We start from the raw sequence: 20,457 nt of genomic DNA, 5'->3' as shown, positions 1-20,457 counted from the left end.
ATGATGTATAATGAAGGTCTCTTCTTTAATAAACAATCAAAGTGTGATTAAAACTTTAAATAAAATTAAATGTGCACTGCACGCTTTTGGTCTTTCAATTCAACTTTGCTTTGCTTTCTTATTGTGAGAGAATGATTATGGCAAAAGTTTGAAGGCTCCCCTCCCAATTTATATTTCATTATAATTTAATTAATTAATTACTAGGGATCTACGCTCCAACAAATGAAGAAATTTCTTATTCATTCATACACTATGACTAAAATAATAATTTTGTGAACCTTCAAAGGAATTTTATGATAATTTACGGAATTATATTTTGTATTTGGCAAAATTCTTGTTGTTTTTAATCGTAATAAGACAGCAACGTTTCCACTGAGATTCAAACCCACCCCTTCTACATAAAAGTGCAACCAAGTGCCATTAGACCACAAGGTCAACTTGACACTTAATTTATTAGAAAAATAAACAAGTAAACATATTCTTTAGGTTTTTTTTTTTTTTTTTAATTTTCTATTTCTTAAAAGAAAAAGATAAAGAAGAGAACTTTAGTGGTTAATAAGCACACTCACATATCTCTTACTTTGATAGAAATAGTAAGATGAGACAATAAACTTTAACGAATGATCAAGTAAAATCACAAATTAAAATGGAGTCATCAAACATTATATTGTAGAATTTTCCAAATCATTTAAAGGCTATTGATAATTGATGATTTAAATTTCGGAAGGCGCTAAAGAATCTTTTAAATATGAAGCTAATGACATATTGAGAAGAATGTATTGGGGTCTTCACTTGCAAAATGGAAATCACCTTTAGTGTTGTACCTCAACTTTGGGGCATGTATTATGAATTGCATATATGTTGGGATTAAATTCTTTTTTTTTTTTTTTAATAACACAGGTTTTCTTACCTCACGAACTATATCTGAAACCCATAAATCCAAAATCAAACTCTACACTTCCGCGCACGAAAAATCCAACCCAACCCAACCCAAATCTTTCGTGTTTGTGGTAGGCATCAACCCTAACGGCCCCACGCCTCGGCCCGACAGAGTATATCTAGGAGGATGTAAATCATGGTAACTCAACTGAACACAGAGGCTCAATCCCGGATCATTGCTCCCAAACTTCACCTTTGTGACCAACGGAGCTGCCCATGCAGATAAGTGACCATGAATCATTGAGTTAAACTCGGCAAGACAAAGACATTGACATTCTTTATCTTCTCTCAAAAAACCAATAAAAGAGTATTAGGTAAAACATATTATTCTTACTTAGACTACATAAATGTTTTTCTTATAACACTAAAACCCCACCATAAATATATGAAAACATAAAACCATGTGCAGGTATATTAACTATATGCTTATCCTATTCTAAACCAACAAAATAGAAATCCATCAAGAATGTGGGCATGTATATGGGCGTGCACACAAAATCCCCTCAAAAAGAGAAAAAAGAAATTGAATACACGACAGGGAGATTTGAGCATGAAGAAAACTAAGAAATGATCCTATGGTTTGTAGTTTCATATGAAAATGTGCATTGTGAAAAAAAACAACAAAAGAATGATCAAATGGTGTGTAATGATCAAATGAAAAAACACAACACAACATCTGCATAGCAAATTTACAACAGGTAACATTCTACATTTGTTTATTGTCTACATGCCAAAAGCAAAAGATAGACATCCATGATGAGTGCCAGCATCTGGGCATCCTCAGTGGGACCCAACTCTAGCTTTGGGTGTGGCCCACTTTTTTTTTTTTTTAAGGGTGGGCCCCCGGCCACCCACCCACCCCCTCCACTTGATTCCCTAGCAGCAGGAGTACAGAGTGGAGCTTGCCAGGATTGCCAAAGCAAAAAAGGCATTTTGGATCCAAAGCCAATTCTCCCTGTCAAAAAAGAAAAAGAATGAAGAAAATATTTTTAAAAAAAGTTGTGAAAGTTGAAAGAGGGAAAAAGAGAAGTTTCTTGCCTACTAAAGTATTTTAAACTCAGGCTCCTAATAGATTATTTCTCATTTGAAAATTCAATTTTTTTAATGAAAAATTTGGATGGAGTTTTTGTTTTTTGTTTTCATAAATAAAATTAAATGCGTATGCAACAACATCTTTGAAAGAGTTATTTTTATCTGAGGTATGAGTGCGATTTGATTGAATTAGTCTCATCTCACAAATGTATTGAGAGGCTAACAAATGTGGTTGACGAGATAACAATTGGTTTCAAAGATTTACAACCTGGTCTCTATTTAAGTGATGTTGTTCCCCCGAGTGGATTATGATCGCTCCGTATGATAGACAACAATAACGTTACATTGTTACGATTTATTTAGTGTCTATTATTCTTTAGTTGTATTTTAAAAAAAAACAATTATCTCATTCATAGTTAATCATATATGTTCCAAACAAAGACACCAACTACTTTTCCTACCCATCTTTTAGCATCCAAAGTTTCATTCACTTGTTTTTATACTCACTGCAGTTTTTCCTTAGTGAAATTCCAGCAGCTTTTTACAGCAAACTTGACAGAATATTACTTGGTTTGCTTTCAAGAAAAAAAGAATAAATAAATACTCTCTTCTAAATAACATTATCTACAATATAGTCCAAGGATATTTGTATTAGGGAGGTTTATCTACTACATGAGCTACCGGTTTCTATCGTCACCTACGATTATAATTACAAATATGAATAATCAAGAACTAAAATGTCTAAAGTAGGGATACTCATCGTCGCCTACAATTATATTTACAAAAGTGAATAATCAGGAAGTAAAATGCATAAAATAGGGATACAAAAGCAACAATTTTCATTGTCACTTACAATTATATATTTACAAAAGTGAATAATCAGGAACTAAAATGTGTAAAATAAGAATACAAAAGCTACGGATTTTCATCGTCACCTACAATTATATTTACAAAAGTGAATAATCAAGAACTAAAATGCGTAAAGTATGGATATAATTATACAAAAGCTACGGGTTTTTATCGTCACCTACAATTATATTTACAAAAGTGAATAATCAGGAACTAAAATGCATAAAGTAGGGATACAAATCTAATTAAAAAATATAATTTAAATTTTCAATAAGTTCTTCTTTGTAAAATATATATATATATTTTCCTTTTTATCTGGTTGCCAATAATGACTTAGCCAACTTTTTATTTTATTCTATAATTTAATTATTTTGTGAAAATCTCCCCCACAGGCCACAGCATAGCATTCTTTTCTAATGATTCAAGTCTCCATTTCCTTTCCCCTGTTCAAACCGCCCATTTCTTCATCTCCAAAACCATAAACATCAACACACAATCTTTCTCTCTCTCTCTCTCTAAATCCTCTCTCTCTCTTAACATTTTCTTCCATTGATTCTTTCTTCCATCCTCAATCCCCATCCGCTCCCTCAAAGCCCCACTGCTCTCTGAGTTTTCAAGAAACAGAGCATTCAACAATGGCGGCCAACAAGTTCGCGACCATGTTACACAGGAACACTAACAAGATCACCATGATTCTCATCTACGCAGTCTTGGAGTGGACTCTGATATGTCTTCTCCTTCTAAATTCCCTCTTTTCCTACTCGATCGTCAAGTTTGCTGAGTATTTTGGGCTGAAACCGCCCTGTTTCTGGTGCTGCAGGGGGGAGAAAAGCAGGAATCTCCTGTGTGAATCTCATTCTAGAGAGATTTCGAAATTAGGGTTCTGTGAGACTCACCGGAGGTTGGTTGAATCGAAGGCTATGTGTGGGGATTGCTCTGAATCTATGGAGGATTTTCAGGGTTTTAGGCTGATTCCTTGGATGAAAGAAGTGGAGAATGGGGAAAAGTGTTCTTGTTGTGGTGTGGGTTTGGAAGGGACCACTTTTGGGTCTCCTTATATTGTGATAAAATCTTCATGGGATCAGTTGATGATCAAAGGGGCAGAGGTTGATGAGGGAGATCATGGGGAGAAGGGGGAGAATTCTGAGGAAAAATGGTCTGATTTTGAGGTTGCCAGGTGGGAAAATGAAGATCAAGTTGGGATTTTTGATGAAAAAGAAGGGAAAGAAGATTTGGTTCTTGAAAATGCAGTTTTGGAGGATAATAATTCAGAGAGGGTAATGAAAGATCAGGGAGTTCAAGTTGAATTTTCAGTGGAATCTCTCCCTAAACACCTTGAATTCTTCATAGATTGCAGTGGGAATGGGCTGGTTCCTATTGAACTCATAGATTCCATGGCTGAAACTGAGGAGGAGACTAAAGATCCTAAAGAAGCAAATTTGGATGAAAAGTTGGAAAAATCTGGGGAGGAACACAAATTTTCAGTGTTTGAGTCTATGGAGATTGAAGAGGATGAGAATTCTTTGGTTTTTTATGCTAAGGATTGCTTCTCAGAAAGAGAGGGTTTTGCACAGTTTTCCAAATCTGACAATGAACTTCAAATCTTGGGTTCAGAAGAACAGCAAGATAAAGGTACAATTTTTCATCATTTTTCCCCAGTTTTGCATTCTTGGATTAAGTTTATATTAGTGTGATTCTTTAATTTCTTTTCCTATGTCTGTAGTTTCTGAAGAATATTCTCAAATGCAAATAAACGAAACCGAAGCAGAAGTCTCAATAGGGACAGAGATTCCTGATTTGGATATTGCAGATGATCTCCATTGCTCCAATGAAGACCCTTCCACTAGTTCCACAAATTTCATTGAAGTTGAAGATCATGGTAAGCTTAAAATTTTTTCTCAAGATTCTGTAAATAACCAATTAGTACCTTTGTTTGTAACAATGTGAGTGTCCTATCCTTTGTCTTAGGTTGTAAACAAGATGAAGAACAAACTATAGAGTTAAGATCTTTGTCTGTTGATTTGAATGAGAATGCAATGAGCTTAAACGAGGCCGAAGAAACGATAGAGTTAAGAGCTTTGTCTGTTGATTTGAACGAGAATGCAATGAGCTTAAACGAGGCCGAGGAAGAGAAAGTTCCTGATACACCGAGTTCTGTAGATAGTCTCCATCGCTTGCATAGGAAACTCCTACTTCTCGAGAAGAAGGATTCTGCGAGCGAGGAGTCGTTGGATGGGAGTGTGATAGGTGATTTAGATGGTTTGGATCCAGTTTCGACGATTGAGCGATTGAAAACAGCGCTGAAATCTGAAAGGAAGGCGCTGCACGCTGTGTACACTGAGCTGGAAGAGGAGAGGAGTGCTTCTGCGGTGGCAGCTAATCAGACGATGGCGATGATAAACCGGCTTCAAGAAGAGAAGGCTGCAATGCAGATGGAGGCTCTTCAGTATCAGAGGATGATGGACGAGCAATCGGAGTATGACCAAGAGGCGTTGCAGCTGCTAAACGAGCTTATGGTGAAGCGGGAGAAAGAAAGGCAGGAGCTCGAGAAAGAATTGGAGGTGTATAGGAAAAGGGTGTTGGAGTTTGAGGCTAAAGAGAAGGTTGCGGTGTTGAAAAGAAGTAAAGACGGGAGTGCTAGAAGTGCGTTTTCCTCGGCTTCTTGTAGTAATGGTGAGGAGGATAGCGATGGGTTGTCTATCGATCTTAATCAAGAAGCTAAAGAAGATGAGAGCTTTTATGCACATCAAGAATCCACACCTGCTGATGAAGTTCTGAATTTCGAGGATTCCTTGGCTGATTTCGAGGGCGAGAGGATGGCTATTCTCGAACAGCTCAAAGTCTTGGAGGAAAAGCTAATCACCATGGATTACGAGGAAGTCGGGGAAATGGAGGATTTGAAAGCGGGGGAGATCAATGGCCATTCCAATGGCCACGCGAATGGTTTTGCTAAAGAAACGAATGGCAAACACCAAATTTTAAGTTCAATGGGGAAGAGTCTCCTCCCTCTCTTCGACGATGCCATTAGTGACGAAAATGGAGACGTTGCACTACACGAGAACGGCTTCTACTCAAACGGTGTGCACCACGATTCAGACATCACGGGAGACTATGATTTGCAAAACAACAAGAGGGTTGCTCTCGAAGAGGAATTGGATTGCCTGCACGAAAGGCTACAAGCCCTAGAGGCCGATAGGGAGTTCCTAAAGCACTGCATTAGCTCGTTGAAGAAAGGCGATAAGGGCATGGATCTCCTTCAAGAGATTCTTCAACACCTTCGCGATCTAAGAAATGTAGACCTTCGCGTGAGAAACTTAAGCGACGGTTGCCTAGTATGACACCTTCGTTCGACCATTGCATCGAGAAGATTATACCGGTAACACTCTACACCTATAACCGGCTAGTTTCGTGTTATTTAGCTGCTCTAAACCCTATTTTTCTCAACTTTCAGACTATAATCTGAGAGGTGATATGGCAGCAATGCAGTGAAAATATAATGCCAATGTGATGATGAAATGGGAATAATCATGTAACATTATTCTGCATACCAAAGGACATGAAGGGAGAATGGGGCTCCTAGATGTGAAAAGTCCTTTTAGTCCTCTTGGCAGACAACAAACTAAGGTCTTGCCAAACTTTTGTTTTTCTCATGCTTTTGATGGTCATTTGTTGTCAAAAAAAAAAAGAGGTTTAAAACCCAATTATTTTTTTCTTTGTTGGGGTTGGGCCCATCACCACCCTCCTTTTGAGGATAAAAGGAGAATGATGAATGGTATGTGTGTTGTAGTGTAGTGAGGGTGAATCCACCCTGTCTCTTTTGTATGTTGCATTGTGAGAGAGTAAATTAGGGCTTAGAATTAGTCTTTTTTTTTTTAGGGTTTTAAAAATTTTGAGGGTGGGAGGGTTAGGGCAAGAAAGGGGGTAAGCAACTTCCTTTTCCTCTCCCTATTTTCGGGACAGTTACGACTTACGAAGGTTATCAGGAAAAGCTGGAGTCGAAGTCCTATTTTCGGGGCAGTTACGAAGGTTATCAGGAAAAGCGGGAGTCGAAGTTCAGATCTTATCGCTCTCTCGGGGTTTTCCTATGTCACATTCTGCATCATTTCATCTTATGATGTCTGTTTATTACTTTTGGTACAAGGCCAAGCTGTTCATGAGTTGTATACTATAGTACTACATTGTATCCTTTTGTATATATAAAGTTGAGTGTTTTGTTTATATATAGCAGTACTGGTTTTTTTGGAGTCTTTTTTCTGTTTTGGTCATTATTATTTTTTCTTTGTTATAAAGTGTATATTAAACAAGGAAAAGAGTGCTTTCAAAGTGGATTTTATTTGCTTTAGCTTTAAGCATAAACATTGTTTTGGTGTTTGGTAGGTGAGAAATGGCACCAACCATAAAATGTAGGCTTCCATTCAAACAAGAAAAATGGAATTATATCATCATATTTATATTTATATTTTTTTGCTGTACATTTATGCAATTTCAAATCACCACTCAAAATATAATATAATATTAACATCAATGACATTTAACTTTATTGAAAAAAGACTCTACAAATATTGGTTTACTGGATGAGAACTTGCACTTAAAATTTGCTTCCGGTGGTAAAGTGGATGTTCGATTTGGCAAGTTATAATATAGACCATGGTCCACATTGCAATGCTGATCGCGGATGAATGTTCACTTTAAGTTTACTGAATGTTCATTGTTTGGCAGTATACGTAAAAACGAACCTTTAGTATATAAAAAACATGAATATTGAAAAAATTAACATTCAATATATTAAAATTGAACCTTATATCAATGGTAAATCTTGTAAGGTGAACTATAGTCAATGGTATAATGTTTGGTTCGATTCTTGCCACGAATATTGAGAGTTTGAGATTGAGTATGAATTGGTTTCCTTATGTGCAGAAGTGTATAGTTTAATGTTGAGTCTTGAAAGTAAATTGACTTGATTTACCTCTTTCGGGCCTAGACTCTAGAGACAGATAATATAATGAAGTCCAGAAATCTAGGTTATAGACTAAAAAAAAACAAGGGGATAGATAGTATCTTATTTGCATTGCAATGCTCCTATTATTGGTGTGCAACTAGTCTAAAAGACTTGTGAAATTACTATATAATCTAAAATTATTTGAAAGTATTTTGTGAAGTGTCATTAAGTCACCCACTAGTTTGGCTTTGTTTCCATCTAGGCCATACCCACCCACCCCCATTGAGTGGCCTTTATAAACGTTGAAATATAATAGTTGTATCTAACTCTAACATACAATGTACACAACCCTACCACCCAAAGAAAAACTTGATTGATCATATTATTGCACAAGATTTCTGGTTAATAGTCAAAAACCTAGTCCTTGCAATTGAAAATCAAGCATCCGTCAACTTTGAGAATTTGAAAAATACATGTCACTATTTTTGACCATTAATCTAAAGTGATCAGTAACATAAACATCGACAAAGATCTTTGAAAAATTTGAACGATAATGATGGTCAAAAGAGTTGAGAATTTTAAAAAGTTCAAATCAATTTTTGGGTGGTTGTAAATATGCAAATTTTCAACTATGTTCTTTTGCTTATTTTTTAAAAAAATATTTCATTATCAATTTCAAATTATTTTTATTTAATAGTACTTTTGATATACTTTCTAAATATATAATTTTTACACTAATATTAAAATGAACTTATATTTTTAGTACTGCATTATCCGGAGTATAAAGTCCCATTTATCCCGTGGGTAATGATTAAAGAATATTCTTAAATCTTTAGATTGAAGCAATTATATGACCATTAATTAATTAATTAATATTTTAATATGTGACATTGCTCTGCCATGTTCTGATACATTAAGAAATTTAAAAGATGATCAATGTGGATAGATCCTGCTCAATTATTATTCCATGTGAATGGATAGCTTAGGAATGCCAAAAAAAAAAAAAAGATTAGATAAATAGAAAAAAATTAAATTAAAACTTGATATTTTTAATTTATATATGTTGATATTTATTTATATTTTAATGATATCACTTAAGCAGCTCTTAGCTTCACTTTCGGCTGTTAGGTCAAAATGCAATTTTTAAGTAAAATGTCAATTCCAACTTTATTTTTAGAAAAGATTTCTATATGATCTAGAATGTTCCTTCACCCCCACCCCTCCTTTTTATATGCAAAAAAAGAAAAAAAAAAAAAGAGCATAAATTTTAAAAAATAAGAAAAAAATTTCGAGAAAAAGACTTCCAACATCATATTAATTATTAATTTTAAGAGATGACCCGTTTATTATTATTAATTATTATTATTATTATTATTATTATTATTATTATTCTCGTGTGATGAAAAAAATATATATTTTGAGATGTGCAAATAGCATCTTCCAAAAAGTAATAGAGGCAGATTTACAAGAATAAGCCTAACAAATTAATAACTTGGATTACTTTAACTCATCAACATGCAAACAAATAAATAAGTAATAATAATAATAATAATTATAAAAACCCAAAATGTTTTACAAAAAATAAAACCCAAAAAGATCCCAATACCAAGGAAAGAAAATCATGATACTAAAGCCCAATCTCTCGTTAATGGCCCAAAACATGAATCCCATTGTTGGGCTATATACTGAAATGGGAATAAACTAGTAGCCCAAAATTGTTTTAAAGAATTTTAGTATTTCTTATATGATAAAAATCTTATGGATTGTTTTGGTAACTATTGGTTGTAAACAATGATCAATTGTATGTGAAGTACGTATGGCGTTGAGTTATCCTCTTTTTTTTTCTTTTTTTTTTTAATACTTATGATTTTTTACAAGGTAATATCTAGTTAACATATTATGCTTCTACAGTTCTAAGAATTAATTCATTTTTGGTCCTAAATTTATATGTATAATTCTACTTTTAGTCTTTTTTTTTTTAGAACATCCCCGTTGGTTTTAGCATTATTATGACATAACTATTTTTTGTCATCCATTAACAAATATGTTTAAATGAAATTAAACATGAGGACATCTTCTTAACTACTCTTTGTTTTAATAAATCCTCAACCTTGCATACCTAATTTCATACATAAAATCTCTTCTTTCATAAACCACTCAAAATTACTCTTTTTCCTTCTTCGTAATAAGACAATACAAAGGTGAAAGCTCTTTTTATTCATCTTCAAAAAATCATATATACTGATCATAAATTAGCATAAACAATCAATATTTCATTGATAGCATAATGGAGCAACAATGGTTAGCAATACATAAGTTTACTGCAAAACTCAAAAAGTGAAATTACAAAAAAGCACAAACCTACTACATGACAAACCTTAAGTCTAGTACATAAGTCTACCTCATAAAATGTTCATAAGATTACTTCACAATATCTACAAGTCTACTTCACAAAACATTTTAAATCAGAACAAAGAGGAGATTAGAAGATTCCCTCATGTTTAACGTAATTTAAACAAATTTGTTCACGGAAGATCAAAAGCTCATGCCACAATAATGTTAAGACCAACGGAAGTGTTCTAAAAAATAACTAAAAATAGAATGGTACATATAAATTTAGGGAAAAAAAAGAATTAATTAATTCTTAGAATAAAGAGGAGCGAGAAAAATGATACGCTAAATAGACTGAAATGCCTTCATGTTTAACACCATTTAAACAAATTTGTTGAAGGATGACCAAAAATAGTTATGCCACAATAATAGTAGGATCAATGGTGGATGTTCTGGAAAAAAAAAAAAAAAAAGAAAAAAGAAAATAAGACTAGAAGTGAAATAGAACATATAAATCTAGAACAAAAAAAAGAATTAACTCTAAATTTGATCTTGATTTCGTAATCTTAATCATAATCTAGTTTTTTTTTTTTTTTTCTTTTGGTGAGTCTCTTATGCAACCGTCTCACAAATATTTATTCGTAAGACGGGTCGGATTAAGATGAAAATATAATACTAATTGTGATTTTTTTTTGTTTTTTTTAAATACATAAAAGAGAAACAAAACAAGCCAAAAAGCGACAACAAAAACTAAAAGATTATTGACAATCCATTGACAAACACCCTCTAAACAAAGAGCAAATGAGGTCTGCCATGAAATCATCCGACCAATTAGTACATCTATATCTGTGACACAAAACCTAATAATCTTAAATTATATTAACAATGTTTTTATCATTTCTCGAGTTGGATGAGAATATTGACATGTATGAAACATGATTTGATGCAATAATAAGTTGAATTCAAAGTAGTAGTACGTTATTCCTCACAATATTGAATATTGTATGTATATAGACAGGTTACAGATAAAAAGTTTGAAAAATGTGACCCCCTATCATGGCCAACTCTTGATGAGATCAAGATTCTTTATTCCTTCAATTCTCATGATTTGTTGATTGAAAGAATGGCGATGCATAGTGTGGGCAAATCATATGAAACACCCCATCTATCCATGTGCATTCATTATATATACAAACAGGTCAAGTGTCTATCACCTTTAGGAGCCATATCCTATCCCATCCCCCACCCCCAACCCCAAAAATAAAGATAAATCACCAAAAAAATTACAAAAAAAAAAAATAAAATTTTAAACAATATGCACTTCGAAGACACAACAATGTGCTCTAGAAGGTTCAACAATGTGTTCTGGAAGGCTCAACAATTTGCTCTGAAAGGCTTAACAATGTGTACTCTAAGACAAAACAATATGCACTTCGAAGACACAACAATGTGCTCTGAAAGACACAACAATATGTTTTGGAAAGCTCAACAATATGCACTAGAAGATACATAAGTGTGCTCTGAAAGGCATAACATTGTGCTCTGAAGGACACAACTTTGTGCTCTGCAAGAAGGAAAAAAAATACTTTGAAAGACAAACAAATTAACTTACTTAACAAAATTATTATAATATGCCACCAAGTTTTTTTTTTAAGTAGCTTCATTCTGACTCTTGATTTTGACTGAATCAATGGGTGAGATTAACCCTATTTTTCACCTAAAGGGAGGTTTTTCACCTGATCTGTCATATATATTATTTTTAAAAATTAGAAATTATAGATAAATGTAATCTTAAACTATCTAAAAAAAATCTAAAGACTAATTAAAGACAAATGAGAGATGGAAGCCAATGAAGCAAGACTATTCCCTCTATAATTATTTGCTTGTTGATACATATGAGTATAGGGAAATATAATATATATCTCTAGATATTATGTTTCCCGTCTCAATCAATAAAATTTAAACATTTTATTTATTTTGAGAGAAAAAATATTCATTGATCGAGATAAATATTAATTTCTTTTTTCTCTCCTCTTTTAATATTATTTTAGCAGATGAATATTTTTTCTCCCTCCAATAATGAATGAAAGAGTTTATTACTAAAATGGTCCCTCGACTATTGCGAAATTACCAATTTGGTCCTCGATAATTTTTCATGCCCAATTAAGTCCCTCGACTTTGAAAATTTTAACCAATTTGGTCCTCCGTTTATTTTGCTGTTAAACATCCGTTAAATTGGGACCAAATTGGTAATTTTGCTATAGTCAAGGGACCAAATTGGTAATTAAATTTTCACTGAAATGGTCCCTTGACTATAGAAAAATTACCAATTTGGTCCCGATTTTAATGGATGTTTAACGGTAAAATAAATGGAGGACCAAATTGGTTAAAATTTTCAAAGTCGAGGGACTTAATTGGGCACGAAAAATTATCGAGGACCAAATTGATAATTTCGTAATAGTCGAGGGACCATTTCAATAAGAGTAAATTACCAAAATGGTCCCTCGACTATATCGATTTCACCAATTTGGTCCTACTTATTTTGACTTGGCTAATTCCATCCTTCGACTATCAAAATTTTAACCGTTTTAGTCCTCCGGTCACCAAAGAGAGAAGATGGCGAAGGGAGATAGATTTGATGGAGAATGGAAGAAATTTGAGAGAATGAAAGAAGTAGAGAGCAAGAACAAAGAAAGGGTTGCCGTGAATCGACTCAATTTTTTGCTGCACAGAAATTTGAGGGTATGAAAAACCCTAACTATCTGTGTCCCAAGCTATTAATATAGGATGCAGATTATATTTAGCGGAGACATGGAATTGCATCCATCCGCCGTGTCGTCACCGTCGAGAAGCATGGAAAGCGCCATCTTTGTTTATTATTTGAGAAGGCCAAAAGAGACAAACTTGTAGTCTCGTAAATCATATTGATCCAAAGCAACAAAAACTCACTAATTAAATAAACCATAAAAATCGGAAAACAACCAAAATCCAAGCATTATCGGAGGAAAGCCAGTCGGTGCTAAGTGAAGTTCCAATAATATCCCTCAAAATAAGCCGTCTAAGTGACCGGAGGACTAAAACGGTTAAAATTTTGATAGTCGAAGGATGGAATTAGCCAAGTCAAAATGAGTAGGACCAAATTGGAGAAATCGACATAGTCGAGGGACATTTTGGTAATTTGCTATTTCAATAATAAACTCTGAATGAAATGTTTAAACTTCATTGATTTGGATATTAACTGATGTGTTGTTATTTCAAAAAAATACATCATCCTATCTCAGTCAGGTGGCAGAGCCATTAATGTTCATTGCATTTGTACGCATTGAATATCCATCACAAACCCAATGAATGCTGGTCATCTTCTTCTTTTTTTTTTTTTTTTTTAGAAAATTAAATACTTTGAATTATTTTAATTTCATTTTAGTATAAGTAGTTAGCCTTGTTTCTTGAGTAAAACAAACCAAACTAATTTTCTTCATTAAATTAATAATATTAATAATAATAACTCAAAAGGAACATACAATTAGAATCTTGAACAACAATAATAGAGAGGGTGGCCATTGCACTTTGCACAATTGCACACCACCACATTCTCTCTTTACATTCATCACAAAGTAAATTCAAGAATGGACTGAGAAGTAGGCCAAGAGCCCCACTAGAGGAGCATTGGTGTACGTAGTGGGCTCCGACTCCTGATAAAAGGGTCTCGCGTCTGGAAAATAATCACTGATATTTGGTCCGCCAACCACCGCTCCAACTAAAGTATTCGGGTTCGGGCTTTGGGTGAAGTAATATTGGGACCCGTCTCTGCACCCGATATGCCCTGGGTGATTATTCACCGAGGGTATCGAGCTTCCCCGATGGTGAATCCTTCGAGGGTATCGTGCACCGTACCCTACCATGTACGACATTCCTAACGGATTATCCCCAAGAATGTAGTCCACCTGAAAGAGGAAAGAAAATTTAACTGCTATATATATTTGCAAGTATTGTTAAGAAAATCTCAATAACTACTAAAAAAATCACTTTTTTAGCCGATACGTATAACATGTTAATTTCTAGGCTATAGTAAAATGGACCATCTAATCAAATTAAAGTGAAAGAAAACTTTCTCATCATTAAAGTTAGTGCCATGGACAAAATTATTAACATTGGATCTTTTTTAGGGTTCATAAAGCATGCATGCCCCCTAATCACATTTTGAAATGTAAGGCAACATAGGGACAAGAATGAACCAAAAAGATCCCTTCTCCGAGGAGTGCTCTACTCGAGAATTCTCACCTATTATAAGACATGATATTATAGTCTTAATTTTTCTAAAAAAATAGACAAAATATTACAAGAACAAAATAAATTTAAAACTTTTTAATTATTTTAAAATTACAATATCATGAAAATGCTTAAATGAATATGAAAGTTGAGTTGAGCTAACCTGACGTTTGGCCAAGCGTTTGAGGAGGGCAGGGGTAGCAGAGGTCTGGCCACATGGCACGACGCGATTGGCGTGGCTTAGATAATTAGAATAAGCCAATAACAAGAAAGACAAGGATGTTACATGCTGCATGTTACAACTCCCAGGTTTGATGATCAGTCCACCTTTATCATATCCAAACCACCAAAAATGACAAAATTTTTAGCATTTTTCAATTAATTCACTCAAGTATTATTTAGTTAGATTTTATTCCCCCCTTTTACCCATACTCTAATATTAATTATTTTTGTCCAAGTATAAATCTGTCCAACTTTTAATAATAATAATCGTGCCAAAAAATCACTAGGCTACTTCATAAAAATTAAACCCTATCTATCCCGAAAATAAACTGGTTTCAGGTCAAATTCTATCACTCTCGTCCCTCGTTGAATGTTATGTTCGGAAAAAAATTAATTAAAAAATTTTAATGTTTAAATATACCTGGAGAATACTGAACTTGAGGATGGGAAATCCCAGGAAGTATGGAGCAAATGAAACCATCTGCCATAATCTGAAATGACTTCAGATCATTTTCCTTCCCCATAAGTACCTCCTATACATCATAATAATCACAAAAAGTTATTAATAATAAACTTTATTCATAAATACAAAAATTGAATAATTTTTTTCCAAAACAATATCACTACAAGAATAAAGTTAATTAAACACCAACAGATTAGTAATTTACGTATCAATTTTTCCATGCATAAATTTAATTCTTCTTATAGTGTATAGTGCGGCAAATTATATTTATTAAATATTTTATTGTAAAACGAACATATAAAATGGGTGGGGCGAAAAATTAATTATTATATAATGATTGAGGTTTTTTTTTTTTTTTTTTTTGTAAATTGTTAAAAAGTAATAAAAAAATGTGAGGGGGTGGGGGGTGGGGTGGCAGGTGCAGAATCTAGAGCCACCAATTAGGGTAAAGTCCCAATCACACTTTATAATAAAATTTTGTTAGTGGGAAAGTGAAAATAAAAGATGATCTGAAAGCCACTGATCTCATCACTCTCTCTGTATGGAAACTGGTAAGATAAGAAGAAAACTGTCCTTTCCCATCTTTTTGCACATGCCATTCACAGACTCATCTCTCTCTCTCTCTTCCATCAAGAGATAGAGAGAGAGAAGAAGAAGGCCCAAGTTTTCTTTTTCAAAAAGATGAAAGAAAATTTGTCAAATTCACTTTGGAAAAACCAAACATGTGACTACTACAGTAATAATGTGAATGTAAATTGCAAAAATATATGATATGTAAACTAGCCGTTTCAATCATTTATGACCGAAATAAAATAGATTCATAAAATTAAATAAATAGAGCTATAATGTTTGTTTAAAATGAAGTATTATTCGGTATAACAAGCAAGAAGTAGTATTAGTGTTTTAAGGAAGGATACTTTAAACCCTAGAATATTAGGGTTTCAAAAACCTTAGAAATCATATCAGCTATGTTACTAAAGATTTCAAACTAAGTGTTTGTGACATATTTAGTCGATATTAGAAACTGAGAACACTTCGAACTGAATTTGTCACTTTCATTCAAAAATTAAACTGAATCTACGTCGTAAACAACTGAGAGACTAAATTTACACGACAACCCTAACTGTATAGTATGAGGCACCTTTAAGGTTGTACCATATTCAGACTAAATTTACACGACAACCCTAAGCCGTACCATATTTAGACTAATCATCGTTCGCACGGTGTAAGGGACAAAGTGCTGACTAGATTGGATTTTCTATACGAGAGAGGGTTCGAACTCTCGACCTTTCTTAAGGGACGAGAGTGCACGGTCACTCACGCTAACCAAGGTGGTTAATTTTTGAGCAGGTGAAGTTGGGATGTAGATGGTGCAACCAATTTAAGGAATTTGTCCAAGATTGTCAACTATGAAGGAGGGGAGGGGGAGGGGTATCACATGAAGCCCATACCAAAAACAATCATGTGGCATTATCAAAACTCCTTATTAGGTTCTTACACCTTACAAGAACACAATGGGCAAGGGAAAAAAGTTGGGAACTATTTTCCAATCAAGTGGAAGGGGCCACCATCCACCCTGGACCCCACCCAATGATTCACAGATCTAATCCATTCTCCACCATGTGATTGGGAGACATCTTCCTTAACAAGTCAAGAATCCTCAAAGACAGGACAGGAAGAATAATGCTCCCCACCCAAGTAATATGGGCTTAGATTATGAGTGCACTACCAGACAAAATCTTTCAATACATCCACTCCTAATTAACTCATAATCTTTCCAATTTTCTATCATTAACAATATAGTCTTACATCTATCATATTACTAAAACAAAAATACTTTCCGTTAGACAGTTCAGTTAGTCACAAAGATAATGTTTAAGAACAATAATTCAGGATTGAATTTTACCAGCAACAACAATGTGAAATTAGGAATACAGCTATATTTTCGATCGATGCATTTTAAACTTTTGGAATTTCAATTCTAAAATAATATTGAGTAGCTAACCTTGGAAATGAGGACATTAATCCCTGCATGCTTATTGTCCCATCCAAATTCATTGATGGTTTCTCCAGCTCTCAAAACGACCTCGTTTCTCACTATGTATTCTCTATACAATCGTCTCCGTGATGCCTTGTGCAGCCACGCCGCAGCCCATAGCAACTCGTCCTTTCAAATTTAATTTTTTTCCAATAAATAATCAAATATTTATCATTAATTAATCCGAACACATAAAATATCTAAATTTACAATATCATACATAAAAACGTTATATTCTTAAAATAAAAAGTATTCTATGTTCAATCACTTGTCCACGCTAAAAAACAACAATCTTGTAAAATTGTACATTATACTTTATCAAATATACATAAAGAAAAAGTACAACTTACAAAACATAATGTACAATTTTATAAAATACATAACATCGTAAAATTATATATATATTTACCTGGTAGCCATTAAAATCACAGTAAAAAGGGCAAACAGCATGGTACAGGCTGGAGCTGTACGCACCCCGGTGCCTGTCAGCAAACTCGAAAACCTAAAAATAAAACCAAACAATATTGTTTTAGTGAACCATTTTTGCTTATTTTTCTTATGTTTTTTTCTTGTCTCGAAAATGGCAATTTATTAAGTTAATGTCTTGATTAGGTACATGGAATGTTGCAAAAGGTATGTCTGACTAAATCATATTTCACCCAATAATTGATCTTATCTGTTCATAATGCATTTTCATTTATTTTTTCATATTTGATAAAAATAATAAAGAATTTATTTTTCATGTTTGGTGTACAATAATACGAAGTAATTGAATAAAAATAATATATTTTGATGAAAATGAATGGAATATTTTTACGCAATCGAAAAAGACATATTTACTATAGGGTATAGGAGAGGGACGTGACAAGACTTACTTTAACGGCACGATCGAGTAAGACTCTAGAGTAAGCAGGGTCACGTGACCGGAACACTATAGATGCGGCGGCGAGAGCCGCCGCCGTTTCGCCGGCGACGTCGGACCCCGGGTTGTTCCGATCAATCTTGTACACTGTCCTCGGAGTGTCCATGTCCTCCGGCCTCTCCCAGCACCGGTGGTCGGAAAATGCGTCCCCAACTTGAACGTATATTACGCCGTCCTTGGCGGTGGCTTTCAGCAAATAGTCCGTCGCCCACCTCACCGCCTTCACGGCGTTTCCCACCTCGCCGCCCATGTTCCGGCCAAAGTCTATGATGCTCCATGAGAGCAATGTGGTGGTGAACGCCATTGGAAAACCGAATTTCACGTTGTCTCCGGCATCATAGTATCCTCCCGTCAGGTCCACCTGAAAATATGATTAAAGCTACACATTGTTACCATTCTAAACTAGTAAATTACCGTAGAAGGCACGAATTAATGTTTTATTATATATTTAAATAATAAAATTAAAGGTGAAGTGCTAAATAATTATAATATAATTAAAGTGTTCATTTATTAGTCATAAGATGGGGACAATTGATTATTTGGACTAAAAAAGTATAATACATATACTACAAATGAGTTATAAGTTGTTTACTCTCTTTCTGGAATTTAAAATCTTAGAAAAAATTAATATGGTCAGCACTTTGACTCGAATAGAGTCTAAAACAGTAATGTTGGTATACTTACTCCGGCGGTGGCGCCGTCGTGCAATGCCGAGTCTTTCCGCCACCGGAGGCGTTGGTCCGGCGGGAGTTTGCCGGAGCGCTGGCCTTCGAAGAAGAGGAGGCTCTTGCGGAGGGCGTCGTGGTAGTTGTGAGCTCCGGCGGAGCAATGCGGGACAGGGAGGAGACAGAGGAGGGAGAAAGCGAGGGAAAGTCGCCGGAAACTCGCCGGAAAATGGGAGGGGTTTCGCGCCATTTTTGGGTGCTCGAGGGACAAGTTGGAGAAGGGGAGATGACCGTTTTATAGAAAGATACTTCGCGATTGGTCATTGGATTCTTGGGGGACACCCAATGGGGTTGCGCCGCGTGGCGAGACGTGAGTGGATGGGGTTTGGAAACCCGATGTGGAGATATTTGACCGTATCCGGAACCGTTTTGACCGGTTCGGGTTGGACCGGAGTTAATGTTTATAGCCGTTATGGGGACTTTTTTGCCGTTAGGGACGTGAAGTGAAATGAATGGGTTATCACCGCTGATTTGGTGAGGGGACACGTGGAGGGCCTGAAAAGTAAAGGTATGGTATGGGCCCATACCCAGTAAGCCTTCAGGTGGGACAGGTATGGGCAGATTGAGTTGAATTTTAAGACTTTTTTTTTTTAATAGAATTTTGGGTATTTGATATAATAATTAATGACTCACTCACACTTCTGTAAAATCGTCTATAAGTATAATATTTCGTCTTGACTCGACCAGTAATACCGGTCCTACGATCTTCATTTGAGAGAAACACTTCGTGCCACTAGACTAGAAGATTATTGCTAAATAACTAAAGAACTTAACATGTATCAGATCACAACTGAATTATATGATAAATGTATAACGTTAATAACATTGATAAACTAAATAATATTGTGTAAGTAATCAAGGTTAAATGCTCAAGAAAAAATTTAATTCCTACATATATTTCAAGTACATGTGAATGTAGTTCTCATAGTCGCCATAGATAAGTACATGCAATATCATATTTTTTTTTTGTAAATAAAATTATAAATTAATTTACCCGAGAAATCGGTGACGATAACTGAGGTTGTAATTTATGAGGTTTTAAAGTATTGTCCTTTGTATTTTCTTATATTTGTGATAAAAGTCCTTATTTTGGTTGTTCAATGAATGCATTGCATTGTGTAGCGGTGTCAGATCTGATCTTACCTCTTCAATCGCTCAAAGAGGAAAAATAGAAATGAGAAATATATGATTTGGCCTGGTGATCTTACCAGTTGTATTATTCTTAAAATTAAGGTATAATAAATGCACCAACAACTTTGCTGCTTATATGGGACATAGGTTGTCCTTAAAGAATCTTGAGTTCGTAGTGGTAAATATAGTAATTTATGATACCTAATTTAAAGCAAAATTTCAAGTAAAATTTGTATTTATAGTATGTTGAGTATAGGGATTTTTGTGCGGTAATGAATTGGAAGTGTCTAGTTTTATGTATCTCTGGTAGTCTGGTATAAAAAATATTGAAATGTCCTTGTATTTAATGATATTTCACGATTTTGTTGACGTTAATAAAAAATGACAGTGTTACAATAATATTATGACTAAATAAGGATGTCCCGATAAAAAAAAGACTGAAAGTGGACTACTAATACAGCTATGTAAGGCAGCTTACATGTTTACAAGTACTAAAGTGAGCTAATAATTGGAAAGGAATATGGGCATGTTGGCAATTCAACGTTGTTTTATGTGTCTACTCAAAGAAAAGAGAAAACGTCGTTTACTACTTGGTGT

General features: G+C 34.4%; 2 protein-coding genes across 2 annotated transcripts; one reads left to right on the top strand and one right to left on the bottom strand.

Annotated features, from left to right (window-relative positions):
• The first annotated feature begins 3,231 nt into the window (after window positions 1–3,231).
• LOC116004507 (myosin-binding protein 2) lies at window positions 3,232–7,067 on the top strand. The gene is made up of 4 exons (XM_031244584.1): window positions 3,232–4,452; window positions 4,544–4,699; window positions 4,789–6,196; window positions 6,272–7,067. The coding sequence occupies exons 1-3, from the start codon at window positions 3,456–3,458 to the stop codon at window positions 6,156–6,158; spliced, it is 2,523 nt and encodes an 840-aa protein (XP_031100444.1). The 5' UTR covers window positions 3,232–3,455; the 3' UTR covers window positions 6,159–6,196; window positions 6,272–7,067.
• Window positions 7,068–13,541: 6,474 nt separating this feature from the next.
• Window positions 13,542–18,926, bottom strand: LOC116003628 (endoglucanase 8-like). Its single transcript, XM_031243528.1, has 7 exons — window positions 18,689–18,926; window positions 17,958–18,365; window positions 17,492–17,584; window positions 17,050–17,211; window positions 15,003–15,114; window positions 14,523–14,686; window positions 13,542–14,034 (listed from the first exon to the last, which is right to left on the bottom strand). The coding sequence occupies exons 1-7, from the start codon at window positions 18,917–18,919 to the stop codon at window positions 13,711–13,713; spliced, it is 1,494 nt and encodes a 497-aa protein (XP_031099388.1). The 5' UTR covers window positions 18,920–18,926; the 3' UTR covers window positions 13,542–13,710.
• Between the last annotated feature and the right edge of the window lie 1,531 nt (window positions 18,927–20,457).

The sequence above is a fragment of the Ipomoea triloba genome, chromosome 14 (assembly GCF_003576645.1).
Source record: "Ipomoea triloba cultivar NCNSP0323 chromosome 14, ASM357664v1".
NCBI classification, from domain to species: Eukaryota; Viridiplantae; Streptophyta; class Magnoliopsida; order Solanales; family Convolvulaceae; genus Ipomoea; species Ipomoea triloba.
This window is presented reverse-complemented; position numbering and strand designations above follow the sequence as displayed.